This window comes from Epinephelus fuscoguttatus, linkage group LG8 (assembly GCF_011397635.1).
Source record: "Epinephelus fuscoguttatus linkage group LG8, E.fuscoguttatus.final_Chr_v1".
Taxonomy (NCBI): Eukaryota; Metazoa; Chordata; class Actinopteri; order Perciformes; family Serranidae; genus Epinephelus; species Epinephelus fuscoguttatus.
The window spans coordinates 34359356-34375395 of NC_064759.1; the positions used below are offsets into that span (position 1 = coordinate 34359356).

General features: G+C 39.6%; 1 protein-coding gene across 1 annotated transcript in view; it reads left to right on the forward strand.

Moving 5' to 3' along the window:
• snap91a (synaptosome associated protein 91a) overlaps nucleotides 1-15809 on the forward strand; it is a 66302-nt gene extending 50493 nt beyond the window's left edge. The window contains exons 18-29 of the mRNA XM_049582811.1: nucleotides 815-898; nucleotides 1185-1253; nucleotides 1605-1775; nucleotides 4255-4326; nucleotides 7092-7322; nucleotides 10316-10513; nucleotides 10614-10632; nucleotides 11083-11173; nucleotides 11377-11457; nucleotides 11648-11782; nucleotides 11871-11959; nucleotides 13377-15809. Of these exons, the coding sequence (XP_049438768.1) occupies nucleotides 815-898; nucleotides 1185-1253; nucleotides 1605-1775; nucleotides 4255-4326; nucleotides 7092-7322; nucleotides 10316-10513; nucleotides 10614-10632; nucleotides 11083-11173; nucleotides 11377-11457; nucleotides 11648-11782; nucleotides 11871-11951 (1232 nt within the window). The 3' untranslated portion in view covers nucleotides 11952-11959; nucleotides 13377-15809. The remainder of the gene's footprint in view (nucleotides 1-814; nucleotides 899-1184; nucleotides 1254-1604; nucleotides 1776-4254; nucleotides 4327-7091; nucleotides 7323-10315; nucleotides 10514-10613; nucleotides 10633-11082; nucleotides 11174-11376; nucleotides 11458-11647; nucleotides 11783-11870; nucleotides 11960-13376) is intronic.
• The last annotated feature ends 231 nt before the right edge of the window (nucleotides 15810-16040 follow it).

Sequence of the window (16040 nt, forward strand, 5' to 3'; positions counted from 1 at the left end):
AGTTAAAGGGGAATATTGCTCAATGTCAACTTCTGTATATGCTATGGGTTTCCTTCGAGTGCTCAGGTGTGATCCCACACGCATGACATGCAGGTTTGGTGAATTAGTGACTCCAAATTGCCCATTGAAAAGACCCCAAGACCCTGCACAGAATAAGTGGGCATAGATAACTGATAGATGGACATGTGAAGTTTTTAGTTAGCAGATAGCAATGTCGGTCAGTCCTCCACTTTGGTCCAGATTGAAATCTCAACAAGTTTTGTACTGATTAACATGAAATCTTTGTAGATATTTATATTCTCCAGAGGATGAAGCATCTGACTTTCCGTGTAGCACCGTCATCAGGTCAAAATTTGAATTTATCCAAACTTTGGTTTTGAACCAAATGCTTGCTATGCTTCAGACATTCCCCTGAGGCTCAGCTAGTGTTAATTAGCAAATGTTTGCATGCTAAAGGGCTAAACTCATGAAATTAATCTGGTAAATATTACCTGTGAAACATCAGCACAGCAACCTAATCACTGTGAGCTTGTTGTCATACCAGCGGTGGAGTGAATACGGTGGAGACTGGAGCCATTTTGACACGTGGAAATTCACTGATGCAAATAGGGAATTCTTGACATTTGGCAGTATACCTTTTAACTTTTGCACTGGTTCATTTTGCATTGCACTGATACACAGCAACTTACCCGTTTGATAATCAAAATATCTGCTGCTCTCTCTGCTCTCCCTCATCTCTCTTATTAACTCATCATTCTGTATGCACTGGACTGGAAATCTGAATGTACATATGATTGTGTGTCCTTGTTCTTAGATATGTTTGATTCTATGCCTGAGCAAAGCCCTACCACAGAATCCAAAGCTGCTACCACTCCTAGCGTAGACCTTTTTGGTTCAGGTACAGGAGTTGATATCCATTTCTCTTTGTGTGGAACCTCTTCATCTCTTCTGGTTTCCATACGTTCCACTTCTCTGTCAACTGTTTTTTATTCCCCACACGTCTTGGTTTGTCCCCCATAGTGGTATGAGAACTGTGCATGTAACCCACTTGTCAAGTCTTGTGGCTGCTTTCTGTCTACGCTGTGTCTTTTTCTACCTGCCACGCTAATACTTTTCTTTGCTCCCGGTCCTCCGTGGTTTTCTTCTTTCTCGTATTCTGCCTCACGCTTGCGCTGGTAATTTAGACCTTCCTGCTGTTTCACGCGGGCCCTCTCCTTTGCCCGAGCCAGCTCCGGTTGGAGACATCGTGACCGGTGAGTTAAGCTGCTTTATAGTTACTGCATCACTGTTTTCCCATCCTTTTTCATGAAGAGTGCAGCCAGCCTCAACTATCATTAAGTGTTTTTTTGCATGGTGCTGGTGTCTGCATACACCAGTTCTGTACTTCAAAATGGTGCGCTCTTCAAGGATGTGGATACACAGTTAAGATGCAGGGATGCCTGCTTCTTCTCTGCATGTCTGCTAGCCTTTTAGAACAGGCATAATAATGCAAGAGCAGAGCGTTCTCCCCTACAGATTAAGCTGTGACTGAGGAATGTAGCCGTTTAGACCTGAGAGTAATTGAAGACATTACTGCTTCTGTCTCTGCCCATCTCTCTGTTCAGACACATTTCAGTCTCCAGCTCCAGCTGCAGCTGCAGCTCCAGCCCCAGCTCCAGCTCCGGCTCCTGCTGCTGCTGCTGCAGCTCCTGCCACTGCCGCTCCTGCTGCAGCTCCCGCCCCAGAGGCCTCCTCTCCACCCAAAGCAGAGCCGGCACCTGTCATTGACCTACTGGGTACTGTACCATAGAACACACATACATATCTCTTCACAACAGCATGTAGATTGCTAAAATGTGCATTTTCTAATTTTATTAGAAATAATTAGAAATTTTTTTTTTTATTTATCTGGGTATTTTTACCATCCTCAGTTGTTACAGTAAGTTCTTGTTTAAGTGACCAGTGACCAGTGTACAGTGTAAGCGTACAGTGACCAGTGTATATAAAACAGACAGCATTAGTCAGTAGCCAACAGTTACATTCCCCAAAATGAGAATTAGACTGTGTGTTTGTGTGTGTGTGTCTCTGTCTAGAGTCCCCCCTGCCCCCCACTAAATGTAGATTTAAATTTCAAGTCACCTTTATTTTGTCTGGGAAAATGAACGCACTGGAGTAAAAACAATGAGAGATGTATGTCTTTCCTCCAGGACTTACGGTCAAGTGTGTGTCAGTTGTCATTTGGTCCATTGCTCTGGTCCAGACCAACATTTTCTCAACCTAGGCCGCACAAAACTTTGTACAGACAATTATGGTTCCCAGGGGTTGAATCCGAGACTGCGGCATGAGATTGACATCTTTGGTTTTTAGTGAAATATCATTACAACCACAGGATTACAGTGAAATTTGCTGTGGACACCGCAGGAAACTTCTTGGACAGGCTTGGACTTTCTTGTGCTGCACCCATTGCATTACAGTCTTTATGCAAGATTTCATTTAAATCAGATTTGCGTGCTTAACCATTATTATAGAAAATATTAAAGGAAACTATATGGAAAGCTTGTGCTGCTCTTATTAAATAAATCTCAGGATTTTTGTGGGCGACAGGGATCAGGAGAGTGGGGTGTAACACCGCTGTAATGATAATAATAAATATATTTTCTGAAAATTATTTTTTGGAGGTTGACATTTGCAAATGTAAGCATGTTAGCACACCAAAAGTGAACACTGTAAACATTTTACCTGCTAAACATTAGCATGCTAGCATTGTCATTGTGAGTTTAAGCTGACATTAGCATTTAGCTTAAAGCACTGCTTTGCAGCCTCAAACAGCTGCTAGCATGGCTGTAGACTCTTAATTTTGTTTTAGTTTAGTTTAGTTTATTTAGTTTATCAAGGGACAGTGTGCAATAGCATTAATCATTTACAAGAGATGAGGAGATGGTTGCACCAGATTTAGCAATAACTGCTAATTTCCATCTGTAGTCCCAACATATAGTTTACAATATACACAGACCACAGTCTAAAAAAAACAAAGAAAACCTAAAATACAGATGAACAGAGGACAGCACAGAGGCAATACAGACATACAATTTCCACATTTAAAATAACCAAGTTGTTACAGTGCAGGGAGGAACAACTTACAAAACACTAAAAGGCAGTCCAAGTAGCAGCTCTTGATATAAAGTGCAAGGCAGGAATGTGCATAGATAAAGTGCTGGAGTTGTTGTTGATAGTCGACAAAGTGCTCGTAGCAGCAAAAAAAGTTACAGAGTTGATTATAGTTTAGAGTACAACAATAAGAAACCTAAATACCAACGATGGTAATTCGGGATTGCAGGGATGATTAAATACCAACAATGGTAATATGACAGAAATATCTGTAACAGAGCTCAGATAAACAGCAGAAGAGAGAAACGCAAAACGAGACATAATCAGACAGGAAATCTGACAGCAGCACCTAGTGTCGGCAACATTGCTTACTCAGGAGCCATTTCTTTGTGGCAAGGCAGAGACTGCGATAATTCCTGTAGATTTTCAAATCACTAGGGAGTCTATTCCATTCTCCGATGGCCTTGATGGAGAAAGCAGATTGACCAAAGGATGACTTTCTTTGTGGGATTTTACAGTCTCCTCTCATCACAGATCTTAAAGCTCTTGTTCTCTGTTCAGAGCAGGGGAGTATGAATTTTTTCAATGGTGGTAGTGGGGGGGGGCATTATTGATTATTTTACGTACCAAGCAAATGTTTGATAATGTACTTACATTGTTGAAGCTTAGTAAATTGTATTTGGAGAGAATGTTGCAGTGGTGGTGCTGTCTTGGTTTTCTGTCCAGAACCTTCAATGCTTGCCCGTAGAGAGATCTGATTGGATTTAGAGTGGTCTGGTTAGCTTGGGTCCAACATGGCATGCAGTATCTCATTTTATGCCAAAACCCACTCCAGGACAAATAAAGCAAATGCAGGCATGACATGGCCTCAAATTATTTTATTACTGTTTATGTTATGAAAATAAAACTGTGCATACATTATGACTTCAGACTGACAGAAAGGTCCCATCAGGGCTGGGGATCTTTCTTTGTCCACACTAACCTTCCTTCTTCATTTGACGTTTTGTTAACTTTGGTGATTTCAGTTATAGTTTTGCAAAGAAGATAATCAAGATAAGATAATCTTGTCTCCTACCCCCCATTGTGTCCCAGTGTGTGGTCCAGGGCTGACCTCTCACCCCTTTCTGCCCTCCATGCTGCATTGTGGATAACTGGACGGCCCTGCAGATTCCTTTGCCAGTCCTGTGGAGGAGAAGCAGAGCTCTGCTCCTGGAGGGCCTGGAGACGATCTGCTGGGAGGTGAGTTTCCTCTGACTGTCTTTTTATGGGGTGACACTGAAGTATTTTTTATAGAAATTATGGTTGAATTATAAAGGCTGAAAGTACCAGGGAATTTTGATAAGATGTCTGCAAAAAGTTTTTGGCTGGCAACTGGCTAACAGAAATGTTTTATGCTGATTAAGAAATTATGCAGGAGGAAATTACGGAGATGCATTTGTCAGATTAGTAATGACACAGACTTGGCAGGACTGGTTATTACACAGCAGTCCCAAAGTGGATTTGGACTGGAAATGTCTGTAAAATGTCTGTCCACCTTGTCCTTTTAGTGATGTCATAGCCAATTTCTCGCCCATCTCATTTCTGTCACTGTGGTGTGGGCAGTATCTCATGAATTAGAGTATTACAAAAGTTTAATCTGTTTTCATATTTGTACATAAAAGAAATATGACATTGCCAACAGTGTAGTCATGCATGCAGACAGACATTTTGCTTGCACAGCAGCATTTGTAAATGTACTTTCAGTATGCAAAATGTAAATGTAGGACCTCGTGCACCTAACCTGTTGGTCGTGATTAGTCGCTCTATCTAAATATTCCATGAAATGTTAAAGTCCTGCATTCAAATTTCTACTGAAGGTACAGCTTATCAGGAAAATGAAAATAATACAAGTTAAAGTACTTAGGGGTCATATATGGAAGGAAAAACAAAATAAAAATCTTGTGCTACAGAAAGTTTTATTCATTTTTTTTTATTTATCTCTACTGTCTTGAGAAACAATGGATAATTTGACCCCCTTGAGCCTCTGTTAGTTTAAGTTAAGATGAAATGAAAAATGCATTTTGAACCCTTTTAGATTACATTCCTGGACAATTGCACTAATTCACCAATATATGCCAAAAAAAATTAAAACAAATGATTTTTTTTTAAATCTTATGTATAATGTTTTCCTCCTGGAAGACAAAATACAGTATGACATGTGCTTACGTAAGCTAGTACCAACTAACTTCAACCAACAATATCACAACATTCACCCATGAATCAGTCTGCAACTTTTAGCAGCACAAGGCCATGATTACGTTAACTAGCTAGCAACAGCATGCTACGTCATTGTGTCTTAAATTCCCTAAAATAATGTGGTTACAGGCCATGAGCTAGAATTTATTCTCTTGAGAAAAGCGGGATCTGTGTGAGCTCCAGATTATTATAAATTATTAATTTTACAGTGGACTGCTGCAGCAACTAATGTAAATGGACCATGTGATAGGCTTTGTCTCTCTTTGCCTGACAGATGCTACTATCTTGTCAGCTTGTCACCATCAGGGCCTCACTATTATGGCACACCCAACTGTCAGCAAAACAATGTGGCTAGGTCTAATTAGCCTATTTAATTCATTAATCTAATTCATTCATCTTCTTGTTATCCTCCTCCTGATCGGTGTGGAGCCAGCAGTCCGCTGTATCTTCACATCTGGCTTAATTCTAAGCTTGTCCACTTTTAGCGCTCCAATCAAATGTGAAGGATTTGATATAAATCCCTTTTGTAATTGTACACTGATCAAATATCCCATTTCACTGGCGAATACATCACAGTAGAGAAGATGAAGACGCTCTAACTTCTGTCACTTCAAATGTAATCACCTGAGAAATTTAGAGGGGATATCATTTGGGCTATCAATAGATTAAAAAAATGAATCTAAATAATTAGATGCCCTGTGATTAATTAATCTTAATTAATTGCATGCATCAATGTTTGCTGTAAATAAATTTTGGCAGACGTGTCATAGTGAAGCTGCTGCATTTTGGACACAATTGGTCCTCCTGTATTTTACCACCAACATTGGTCTGCAGTCCATTGGAATCCATTTTGCAAGGGGTTCAGTTAGTTGGTCACAGGCAGGCTTACTCAGTTTGCATCTGAACGCCTGGTCGAGTGTGGCTTGACAAGGCTGGCTACTAGTGATGCACCAGAGGCTGTGCTAGCTCAGGCCTTCGCTGCTAAATGCTTTGCGTTGAGGTGAAATTTCAAGTTTGAAGTTCTCTGATGGTACAAAAATTCCTTGCTGCAGAAAATGCAGAGAACGGTGCTCCTATCAACAGTTCCAGCTGGGCGCTTCCTAAATGTTAATATTCCATTCACTGGGCTAAGTAGCGTTGTCCCATCTGCCTCCATGTGACAATGCCACTGTAGCCTTCAGTGACGCACCGGGTCAAAGGGCACCATGGAATACGATTAATCAGCATTAATTTTTTTTTTCCCCGCCCCTTTTATGTCTCTTTTTCTGTGATTTATTTATCGAAATAAACACGTTATTTTGACAACCCTAGTAATCTGAAATGTACAAGTTAATGTACTTTCTATCACTAAAAGGGAATGCTTTCTCCTTGTTTAGATTTGTTTCATTATTTTATTTAACTCAGAACATTTGATTGAGCATTTGGCATATGATGCAGTTTTTTCATCTATTTTCTTGTCTTGGTGTACTTTACTATGTCCTGGTTGGATACTGTTGTACAGTTATTGTTTTTAATAAGATCTAGTGATGTGAATGGTTGAGTAATGTGCTGTATTATATCCTGTTTGTCTGTGCTGTATACTGCCACCATTTGCTGCTGCCCTGATCAACTTTCCCCACAGGGATAACCAAAATTTCATTTTGCTATCAAGATGTCTCTGTTGTGTCAGTAATCATATTTCATGTGTGTTTCTCATGAAATTAGGGTGAGTCAGACAACAGCAGAACATAAAATATCACAGTTACAGTCCTGTCTGTTATCTCCCTCAGGCCTGATGTCGCCCACCCTGGCTCCCACAGCTGCCCCTGCTCTAGCTCCAGCCTTGGCTCCAGCTCCAGCCTTGGCCCCGGCCCAGAACGACCTCCTGGAATCTGGTTTTGATGCTCTAGGCTCCCTTACTGCTCCAACACCACCTGTACCTGCTGCAGCACCGATAGTCCCAACTGTGCCAGAACCTGCAACCACCACACCAGCACCCTCTGGTGGCTTTGATGCTTCAAGTAAGTGGATCATGATACATTATAAATAACTTTTTTACTTTTTTTGTTTCATTTTAGAAATCTGTCTCATTGCCATGCCTTCATTTGAGAATTTCAAAGAGTATTTTGTTTATATTTGCACAGATCATTTGCTTGATGCACATTTATCTGCCCTGGTTCATTTAAAGCTACATTAACCATGACCTAGTTATCTCTTCCTGCTGAGAGCTTGACTACTGCATGAATGACACACTGACGTGTGCTGCTGTCACTGTTCTCCTTACGTACAACGGTCGTTTCTGCTGACTGCTTAACTCCTCAGCACTGCTGCCTCTCTCGCAATGATTTTTCTTTATCTCTTCTCTTGTACTTCTCACACTTTCACAAATGCTGTGCTTTCTCCACCTCTCCACCTGCTCACCCACCTCCCTCTGCAATCTTTCTTTCTTTCTTTCTTTCTTTCTGCTGCACACCCTCTCTCTTCTGCTCCATTTTACCCCCCCACCCCACCCCTTCCACTCTGCTGGGTCTTTTTTTGCTTCTTCTAATCTGTGATTGGTGAGTTTCACCCGGCAGTAAATTTCAGCATGTGCAGTTTGGAAGAGTCTCTCGTTTCTGCGTCTTTGCATGTTGCAGTTTGACCCCTGATTGTCTCCTGCATGAGACAAAACCTACTGTATTGATTTTTATTTGCCCTTGGTCTTTTGGAGCAGTGGCTCTTATAGTAACCACATGCCATCAAGGCCCTATTCTGCAGAGTCTGCAGGTTTTATGTATTTTATATCTTTGTATTTTTTTACAAGTGGTTCATTAAACCTGTGAAGCCTCTTCAACAAATAAAATTTATCACTATATCCAATAATGCAGTGTTTCTTAACCAGGAATACTTGTATCCCAGAGGGTACTTTTGCAGTTGCAAGATGGTATGAAAGATTACATAGATTTTTTTTTTAATTAGGCTTTGAGTAGAAAACAATATTCACTTATTAGTTGGTTATCACACCTGCATGAAAATTAGTGACGAAATGTAGAGAGATGTCTCAACAGCTGAAGAGTCTTTGCTTGAAGTATTGGATTACTAAGAAAGTTAGCTTGAAGTAATGGATAAATTGTTTAAATAGTTAGCTAAAAGAAAGTGATAAACGACTGAAAGAGTTAGCTGAAAGTAATAGATGCGTGGTTAGAATAGTTGGTTAAAAGAAAGCAATAAATGATTCAAAGGGTTAGCTAACAGTAAAGAGTTAGCTAAAGGAAAGCATTAAATGATTCAAATAGTTAACAAAAAGTAATGGACATATGGTTTGAATAGTTAGCTAAAAGAAAGCAAAAAATTATTCAAATAGTTAGCTTAAAGTAATTGATACATTGTTGAGCTTAAAGAAAGTTATAAATGATTGAAAGGGTTAGCTAACAGTAATGATACGTGGCAATAAATGATTTAAAGAGTTAGCTAAAAGTAACATTAATGGATAAAAGGAATGCATTGTTGAAGTAGTTAGGTGAAAGAAAGTAATAAATAATTCAAATAGTTAGCTAAAAGTAATGGATGCATGGTTGAAATAGTTAGCTAAAAGAATGATAGTTAGCTAAAAGTAATGATGGTGAAATAGTTAGCTAAAAGAATGATTTAAATAGTTAGCTAAAAGTAATGATATATTGGTGAAATTGTTAGCTAAAAAAAGTAATAAATGATTGAAATAGTAAGCTAAACGTAGTGAATATATTGTTGAAAAAGTTAGCTAAAAGAAAGCGACAACTGATTGAAATAGTTAGCTAAAAGTAATAGATACGTGGTTGGAATAGTTAGCTAAAAAAAGTGATAAATGATTGAAAGAGTTAGCTTAAAGTTATAGATATGCGGTTGGAATAGTTAGGTAAAAGAAGCGATAAATGATTGAAATAGGTAGCTAAAAACCAATGAATGAGTTGCTGAGAAAGTCAGCTAAAAGTAATGGGTGCTTGGTTGGAATAGTTAGCTAAAAAAAAGTGATAAATGAAAGAGTTAGCTAAAAGTAATGGATGCTTGGTTGAAATAGCTAAAAGAAAGCGATAACTGATTGAAATAGTTAGCTAAAAGTAATAGATACGTGCTTGGAATAGTTAGCTAAAAAAAAAGTGATAAATGATTTATAGAGTCAGCTAAAAGTAATAGATCCGCGGTTGGAATAGTTAGCTAAAAGAAGGCGATAAATGATTGAAATACTTAGCTAAAAAGCAATGAAAATTGTTGAGAAAGTCAGCTAAAAGTAATGGATGCGTGGTTGGAATAGTTAGCTAAAAGAAAGTGATAAATTATTGAAATAGTTAGCTAAAATTAATGGATACATGGTTGGAATAGTTAGCTAAAAGAAAGTAATAAATTATTGATATAGTTAGCTAAAAGTAATGTATATGTGGTTGAAATTGTTAGCTAAAAGTAATTGATACATGGTTGGAATAGTTAGCTATGAATAATCTTGTTAAATAGCATCCTCTTAAAAATCAATTCAAATGAATAACTATATTTAAAACCTGACAAGTGGTGTTGATGAAGGGTTACTTAAGTTCATCTGACAGGGTTGTGGACGTACATCAGACAAGGTTAGAGGCCACCACCTTAGTAAATTCACCTTCCACCAGTTTTCATCACAGTGCCTCTGTAGAGCTTGGTTGGAATAAAAACCTGTAAACTCTTTGGTCCTGATGACACCTGGTTCAAAACCAGTGTTTTATTCCAAAATCAGCCAGTATTTAAATTCCTGAGATGTGATTATGTAAACTGGCTAAGCAACTAGCCAAGTGAGTGCAGTTGCTGTAATTATGTCCCTTTGAATGCACAGATATACTTACAGTACAGCCCTATATTGTGCATGTGATGCCCAGCTCACTACTGATGCTGTCATGGCTGGATTGTCCTCTCACCATGCCTGGTCTCACATCTGCCCTCTGCTTGTGTTATATCTAGATTAGGGATTTGCAGGTTTGTAATCTGTGTTGTTTCTCTGATGTCCCGCCATTCCCATCCTGTCCCCAAGTGTTTGATGGATTAGGCGACTTGCTGATGCCCGCCATAACGCCCCAGAGCACTGGGGGCAGCACAGCTGGAAGCACAGCAGGAAGCATGGGAACTCCTGTCGCAGCGGGAAGTATCGCAGCCGCTCCCCCCGCCACACCACCCCCCTCTAAAACCGTCGGAGGAGACCTGGACTCATCTCTGGCCAACCTGATTGGAGGTAGACTGCAGCTTCGCTTGTCTGGAAGCTCAGTCAATTCTGTTTCTTATAAATATTTAATATTTACATAGAAATGTAACTCTTTCTTTCTCCTCTTTAGACCTTGGAGTAAAGAAAAAGTAAGTGTGTGTTTATAGATGTAAATTCTATGTGTGATGCGTGAAGACTTAAACACATATGTATTGTTCCAATGGAGCTGCAGTGTTTGTGGATTTTTGAAAGAAATGAATATGTTTCTTAAAATAAAAAAGTCTTCAAAGTCATTAAATTATTTAATCATAGGAAGGGTGCACAATTCTCACAGCTGATCAGGGTCCCTTTAAATACCATGTCCTCAATTGATTTTTGACCTTGTTACACCAGATTTTGTCATATGCGCTGTTGACTTATAGTTGTATCTAACCAGTACTTTGTTTTGAGCTCATTTTTGGGGTTTGGTTTTATTAAATTATACATTGATAATTGAGTGTGGGGAAACCTGTGTCTGCAGTCACCACTCCAAGCATTAGTAGTATGATAGGACAAGTGGCACAGAGGCTGAGGTGTGTCCTGTGTTTGATTTCCTTTAGGGACCCACAGAGTGAGAAGAAGCTGACAGGAGGTGCCAACTGGATGCCACATGTAGCCCCCACAAGCTGGGCTACACCGGGAGCCCCCATGGTAAGAACAGCAAGGACAAAGCAGCCCCTCGCCATGCTATCACACTCTATCCAATGAGCACTTTTGCTGCAAACTGAGTTTGGGGCTGTGCCTACTGCCACAGTCTCATGACGTGACAAACAACAAAGATAAACATGACAAAAGAAAAAATGTTGTTTACTATTGTCACTATTTGATGCACCTTGTTCTTCCTGTCTCTCTAGGCTGGTGCCGCCCCTGGAGCACCTGGGGCACCTGTAGCAGCCATGGTGCCACCGATGAGCACACAGCCCGGCTTTGGCATGGTGAGCTTTTTTCTTGTATAGAAAATTATCTAAATTTTAACAGTGAACCTTTATTGGCTTTTGAGTTAGCAGGGTAACCCTTGTCACAGTTAACACATACATACTATCTAGATCATTTTGAAAGCAGGTGATGATTAATCCGGTTATTCCTTAAAAGTCTCAGTCTACTGTGTTGTTCCTGTCCTACCAGCCTCCTGCAGGAGGACCCGGAGCTCCCATGATGCAACCCTTGATGGGGCAGCCTATGATGGGACAGCCCATGATGAGACCTTCCTTCACAGGGGTGGCTGGAGCTGCACCCGGAGCCGCTGCACCAGGAGCACCGGTAACAAACCACACATAGTGAACCTCACAGTGTCTATACATACACAAACCAGTTTTTAATGCATCACATTTTTCCCCTATTTTCCCAGCTTCCTACAGGACCTGCAAGCCAGAGCCCCAAGAAACCCAAGGACCCTTTGGCAGAACTCGACCTCAAAGACTTCTTATAACGCCCCAGGTGGGAGCTCAGAGCAGTACTTTTAGTATATTCAGTACAGCATGTCACAACTTCTGAAAGACTTTGACACATTCACTTTGTGGTGGTTGATACATCACTAGCTGCCATATGGGAGCTAAAATAACATACCTTTGGTGGACAGAGGGTTCACATGGCTCGTGCACCACTACAATGTTTAAATTACAGAGATACTTGTTTCCAAATCCTAAGAATTTGTTTGCAGAGTTGAGAAATGACTTCAACATAGATTAGTCAATATTTCTTAATATAACAGTGCCTCTGCGAAGGAAAGTGGAGTGCTTTTTGAGTGTTGGAAAACATTGATAACCTCTCTTGCACTCAATTACGTCTACTCTGCTACCCGGTACAGCACCTGCAGATGAAGCTGGTGATCCATGTTTCCAACTTTTTTCTGATTTTAACAAATTTATACCATCTGTGCTGCTCTGTCAAATAGCATGAAATAGTGAATAAGTATAAGCTCCTCACTTCTCAGTGTCCTTTTTAAAAATATAATCTTGGCTGGCTACCCTTTCAATTACACAAAAATTAAGTTCAGTAATTTTTACAAAGTGCACCTTGTTACACACTTAGGGCCCATTTGATCTATAGCAAATGGTCTAAAGTACATGGCATGAGTGCATTTAGGGCATGTCCAACTCCACTTTTACTACTTATATGGCGCATAATCTGGGCTCAAACTAAGGCGCAAGGGGCAACGTGTTTGTATTTAGTCCCATAATGACAGGTGGGTGTTGGACGTAACATTTATCCAACCAATCAGTATGTCATCTCTCATTCCCTTTAAAAGCCAGGTGCACCTGCACCTGGCGCAGCGCTATTTACATGGCGGATTTGGCAAATTGGAAAAGCGAGTGGTTTTCTGCTGAGAGTAATGCAGTAGGAGCAGTAATGTCACTGCAGCAAATATTGTGGGACATTTAAGCAGCAATTTAAAAACTGTAGTTATAAACTTTAGAGAGGAAACAGAACTAAACTTTTAGCTTCTGAAAATCATTCTGACTTTAGACCAAGTCTTTGTTGGTCAAGGGTGCAATCACTTTCTGCTGCCTCAAAATAACAATATGCTACCAATGCATCTGAATACACCTTATTTTAAGACCCACATGCCCACTGGCCCACAGATGAGTGCAAGTATTTACACAGTGTGGGCACTGGTTGTGAAAATGACAACTGCACCGGTCTGAAACTAGCAGTGACAGTTGAGCTGCACTATGCGTCCCGTAAGATGGTGCACTTTGCATTCAAGTGGAATGTTTAAAATGAATATTCTCAGAATTATTTAGATTTCAATAGATTATTGGCTACCTACTGGTGCTGCTTTGCACTATTTAAAATGATAACCACAAGAACTACTTGACTGATGTTGAAATGTTCTCTATTTCCTGTCTTCCAGCTGCTTTCTTCTCTGGAGCAGGGCCCTCTCACCTTTTACCTGGTGTCTGTCAACATCTCAGGATGTTCAGCTACTCAACCTTATAAGAGCCTCTTATCTCCATCCCGCCCATCAACACCCCACCCTTCTCCTGTGTGATGTCGTAGCACAAACTGTGAAAGTGAACCATAGCGGATTATATATAAATATATATATGAAAAAAAGAGAAAAAAAAAACAAGCGTGTGCTTATGTAGATGTACTAATCTTTTGTCTAAACAAAATCACTCAAAACCCTGACAAAAAAGTCCACAGAAGTAAGTGAAAGAAAGTGAAGGCGTATGTGTTTAGATTTCTTTCTAGTGTTGAGTTGAATGATGGATGTGCTTTGGTGTCCTAAGCCCCACCCACCATCCCATATTTGTCCCGCCTCCTTACAAAGGGGGAGGAGCTCTTCTTTGTCCCACTCTGATTGGATGAGAGTGGTAAACAAAGCCCCAGTAGATTTTTGGAGAACCATGTTGTGTGTTGTTTACAGAAAGGTCCTCGTTGATGTACATAGATTTCTCTGGCGAGGATTACGTCTCTATTCTGTATGTCTGTTGAAGAGAAATATAAATGTGACTCTGACATGAAATTGTAAGAAGTCGTGTGAGTAACCTGCTATTTCCCGTCATCTTTTGAAAGTATTTGGAAACAAATATGAATACTGCTATATGATTAATATACTGTATATGAAGAAACAACTTCCATGGGCTTCTGAATCATACCAGACCAGCAAGTGATCCTTTTTGTTTGTTTCTTTTGTTACTCGTGGCTTATTTTTCTATGTTTCTTTATTTGTCTTTTTGTCCAGTGTTATTTATACGTTCTGTTTCTGTTAGAATAATCCTCCAGGCGGCTGTCGATATTTGCTGGCATTGCTATGAAAGAACATATCTTATAACCTACTTCCACAGAAAATGCTTCAGTTACCTTCAGTCACAAAAATAAACTCAAACTCTCTCTCAGTATAACTGTACATGTTTCTAGCTGCGGTTTTGACACAACCCATGTGGATATATCTGTTGCCTGTGCTTTCATTATCGGTATGATTGTTTTTGTATTTAGAGTAAGATATTACATTGCAGTACCAAACTCTGTGTTCAGACAGATCAAAGCAAGACAAAGGATTTCAAAGGATACCAGACAACTCGCATGTTTATCCAGCAGGAAGGACACTTCAAAAAAGTCAGAATCAGTAAGATTTTAAAGGTGCCCTATTGAGTTCAGTTTACATCCATTGTTTCCCACCAAATAAGCTTTGGCCTTAATCTGTAGGGATTTTTTCGTCATAAATTCTGAAACATTGATTTTTCGATACATATTGATTCTGAATATTTAAGTTATTTCAATACGTTATCCACAGTATCGATACACCAGTAACAGCTGCTCTTTTTCATTCTCTCTTGTTGTTAATGTTTACTACAGTTATTCTGTGTATTCTGTTCTCTGCAACTAACCAAGAAAAGAAAGTTGCTGTTATCATGGTATAGCCTTGTTGTATTTATTTTTTAAGAAAAAATTCAATTTTATGCCCTTTAGTCAATTCCCCATTGTATCAAAAATGGTATCAAATATCAATATTTTCCAAGGCGTTGTATTGAAGTTAGAATTTCCAGTATCATGACGGCACTATTTTAGAAGGCTTCTTTATTTCAAAAACTTTAAAACCCAAGTCGTTTACATACAAAATGGGGGGCCTGGTTATCAAAATATTGCTTAATAGGGCTACTAGCGATAAAAAAACTCCACAGGGTACCTTTAAGTTCCATGTCACTTACCTGTTGCACTCTGTGCTGTTGAATAAAATGAAAGTGTGTGTGCCTGCACTGCTGCTATGGCAATATTAAAATTACAGCAAATTAATAAAGGTCACCTGAAAATGCAGACAAACAAAACAAAAAAATCACATTTGACTGCTCTCTGAACAGCCTTTGTTTAAGATGTTGATTTGATCATTGCTGACCTGCAGCTCATTGTCAGCTGAACAGTACTTATTGTTAGTGATGTGCACAGTGTGGAAATCCACAGGAGGCCACTGTCAGCCTAACCATGATCTTGTCCCCAGAAGCATCTTAACACAAAGCACCTCTGTTCCTGCAGACTTACAATGGAATCAAAATGTTGATGTGCACTTGGACAGCTGTGTAACACCAGAGGTCCCAGTCCCGTGCTGTAAATCAGACTGATGTAACACTTACTCTGTATGTTGTCTTTTCAGTGGACTGAATAAGTGACTGGTGGTGAGAATCTGATATGATTCAGAGAGAATAATGGGAGATTATTAACATTTTTCATGACTGAATTATTAAAGTTGTATTTTTGTTTAGTTGTAAATTTATTTTATTTACTATGGCCCTCCCCAGTGCATGTAAGCCCTTTGAGGTGCAATAAATTCAATGACGGATTGAACTGCCCATGAAGGATTTCTTTTCTTCTATACCATGAAGATAATAGAGATGTCCATGTTGTGAATTTGTGTCCATAACCTCAACAGTAGCCTCTGTTCAAGTCCTGTTTCTAACTTGGTAAAGTGGACAAATGCTCTGTGCCCCCAGACCCTCAGGGGCCCCATGTGCATCGTGTGTCATTTGGTTTTTTCGGTACAAATTACACATTTGTTATTTGCACCACTGAAGTACAA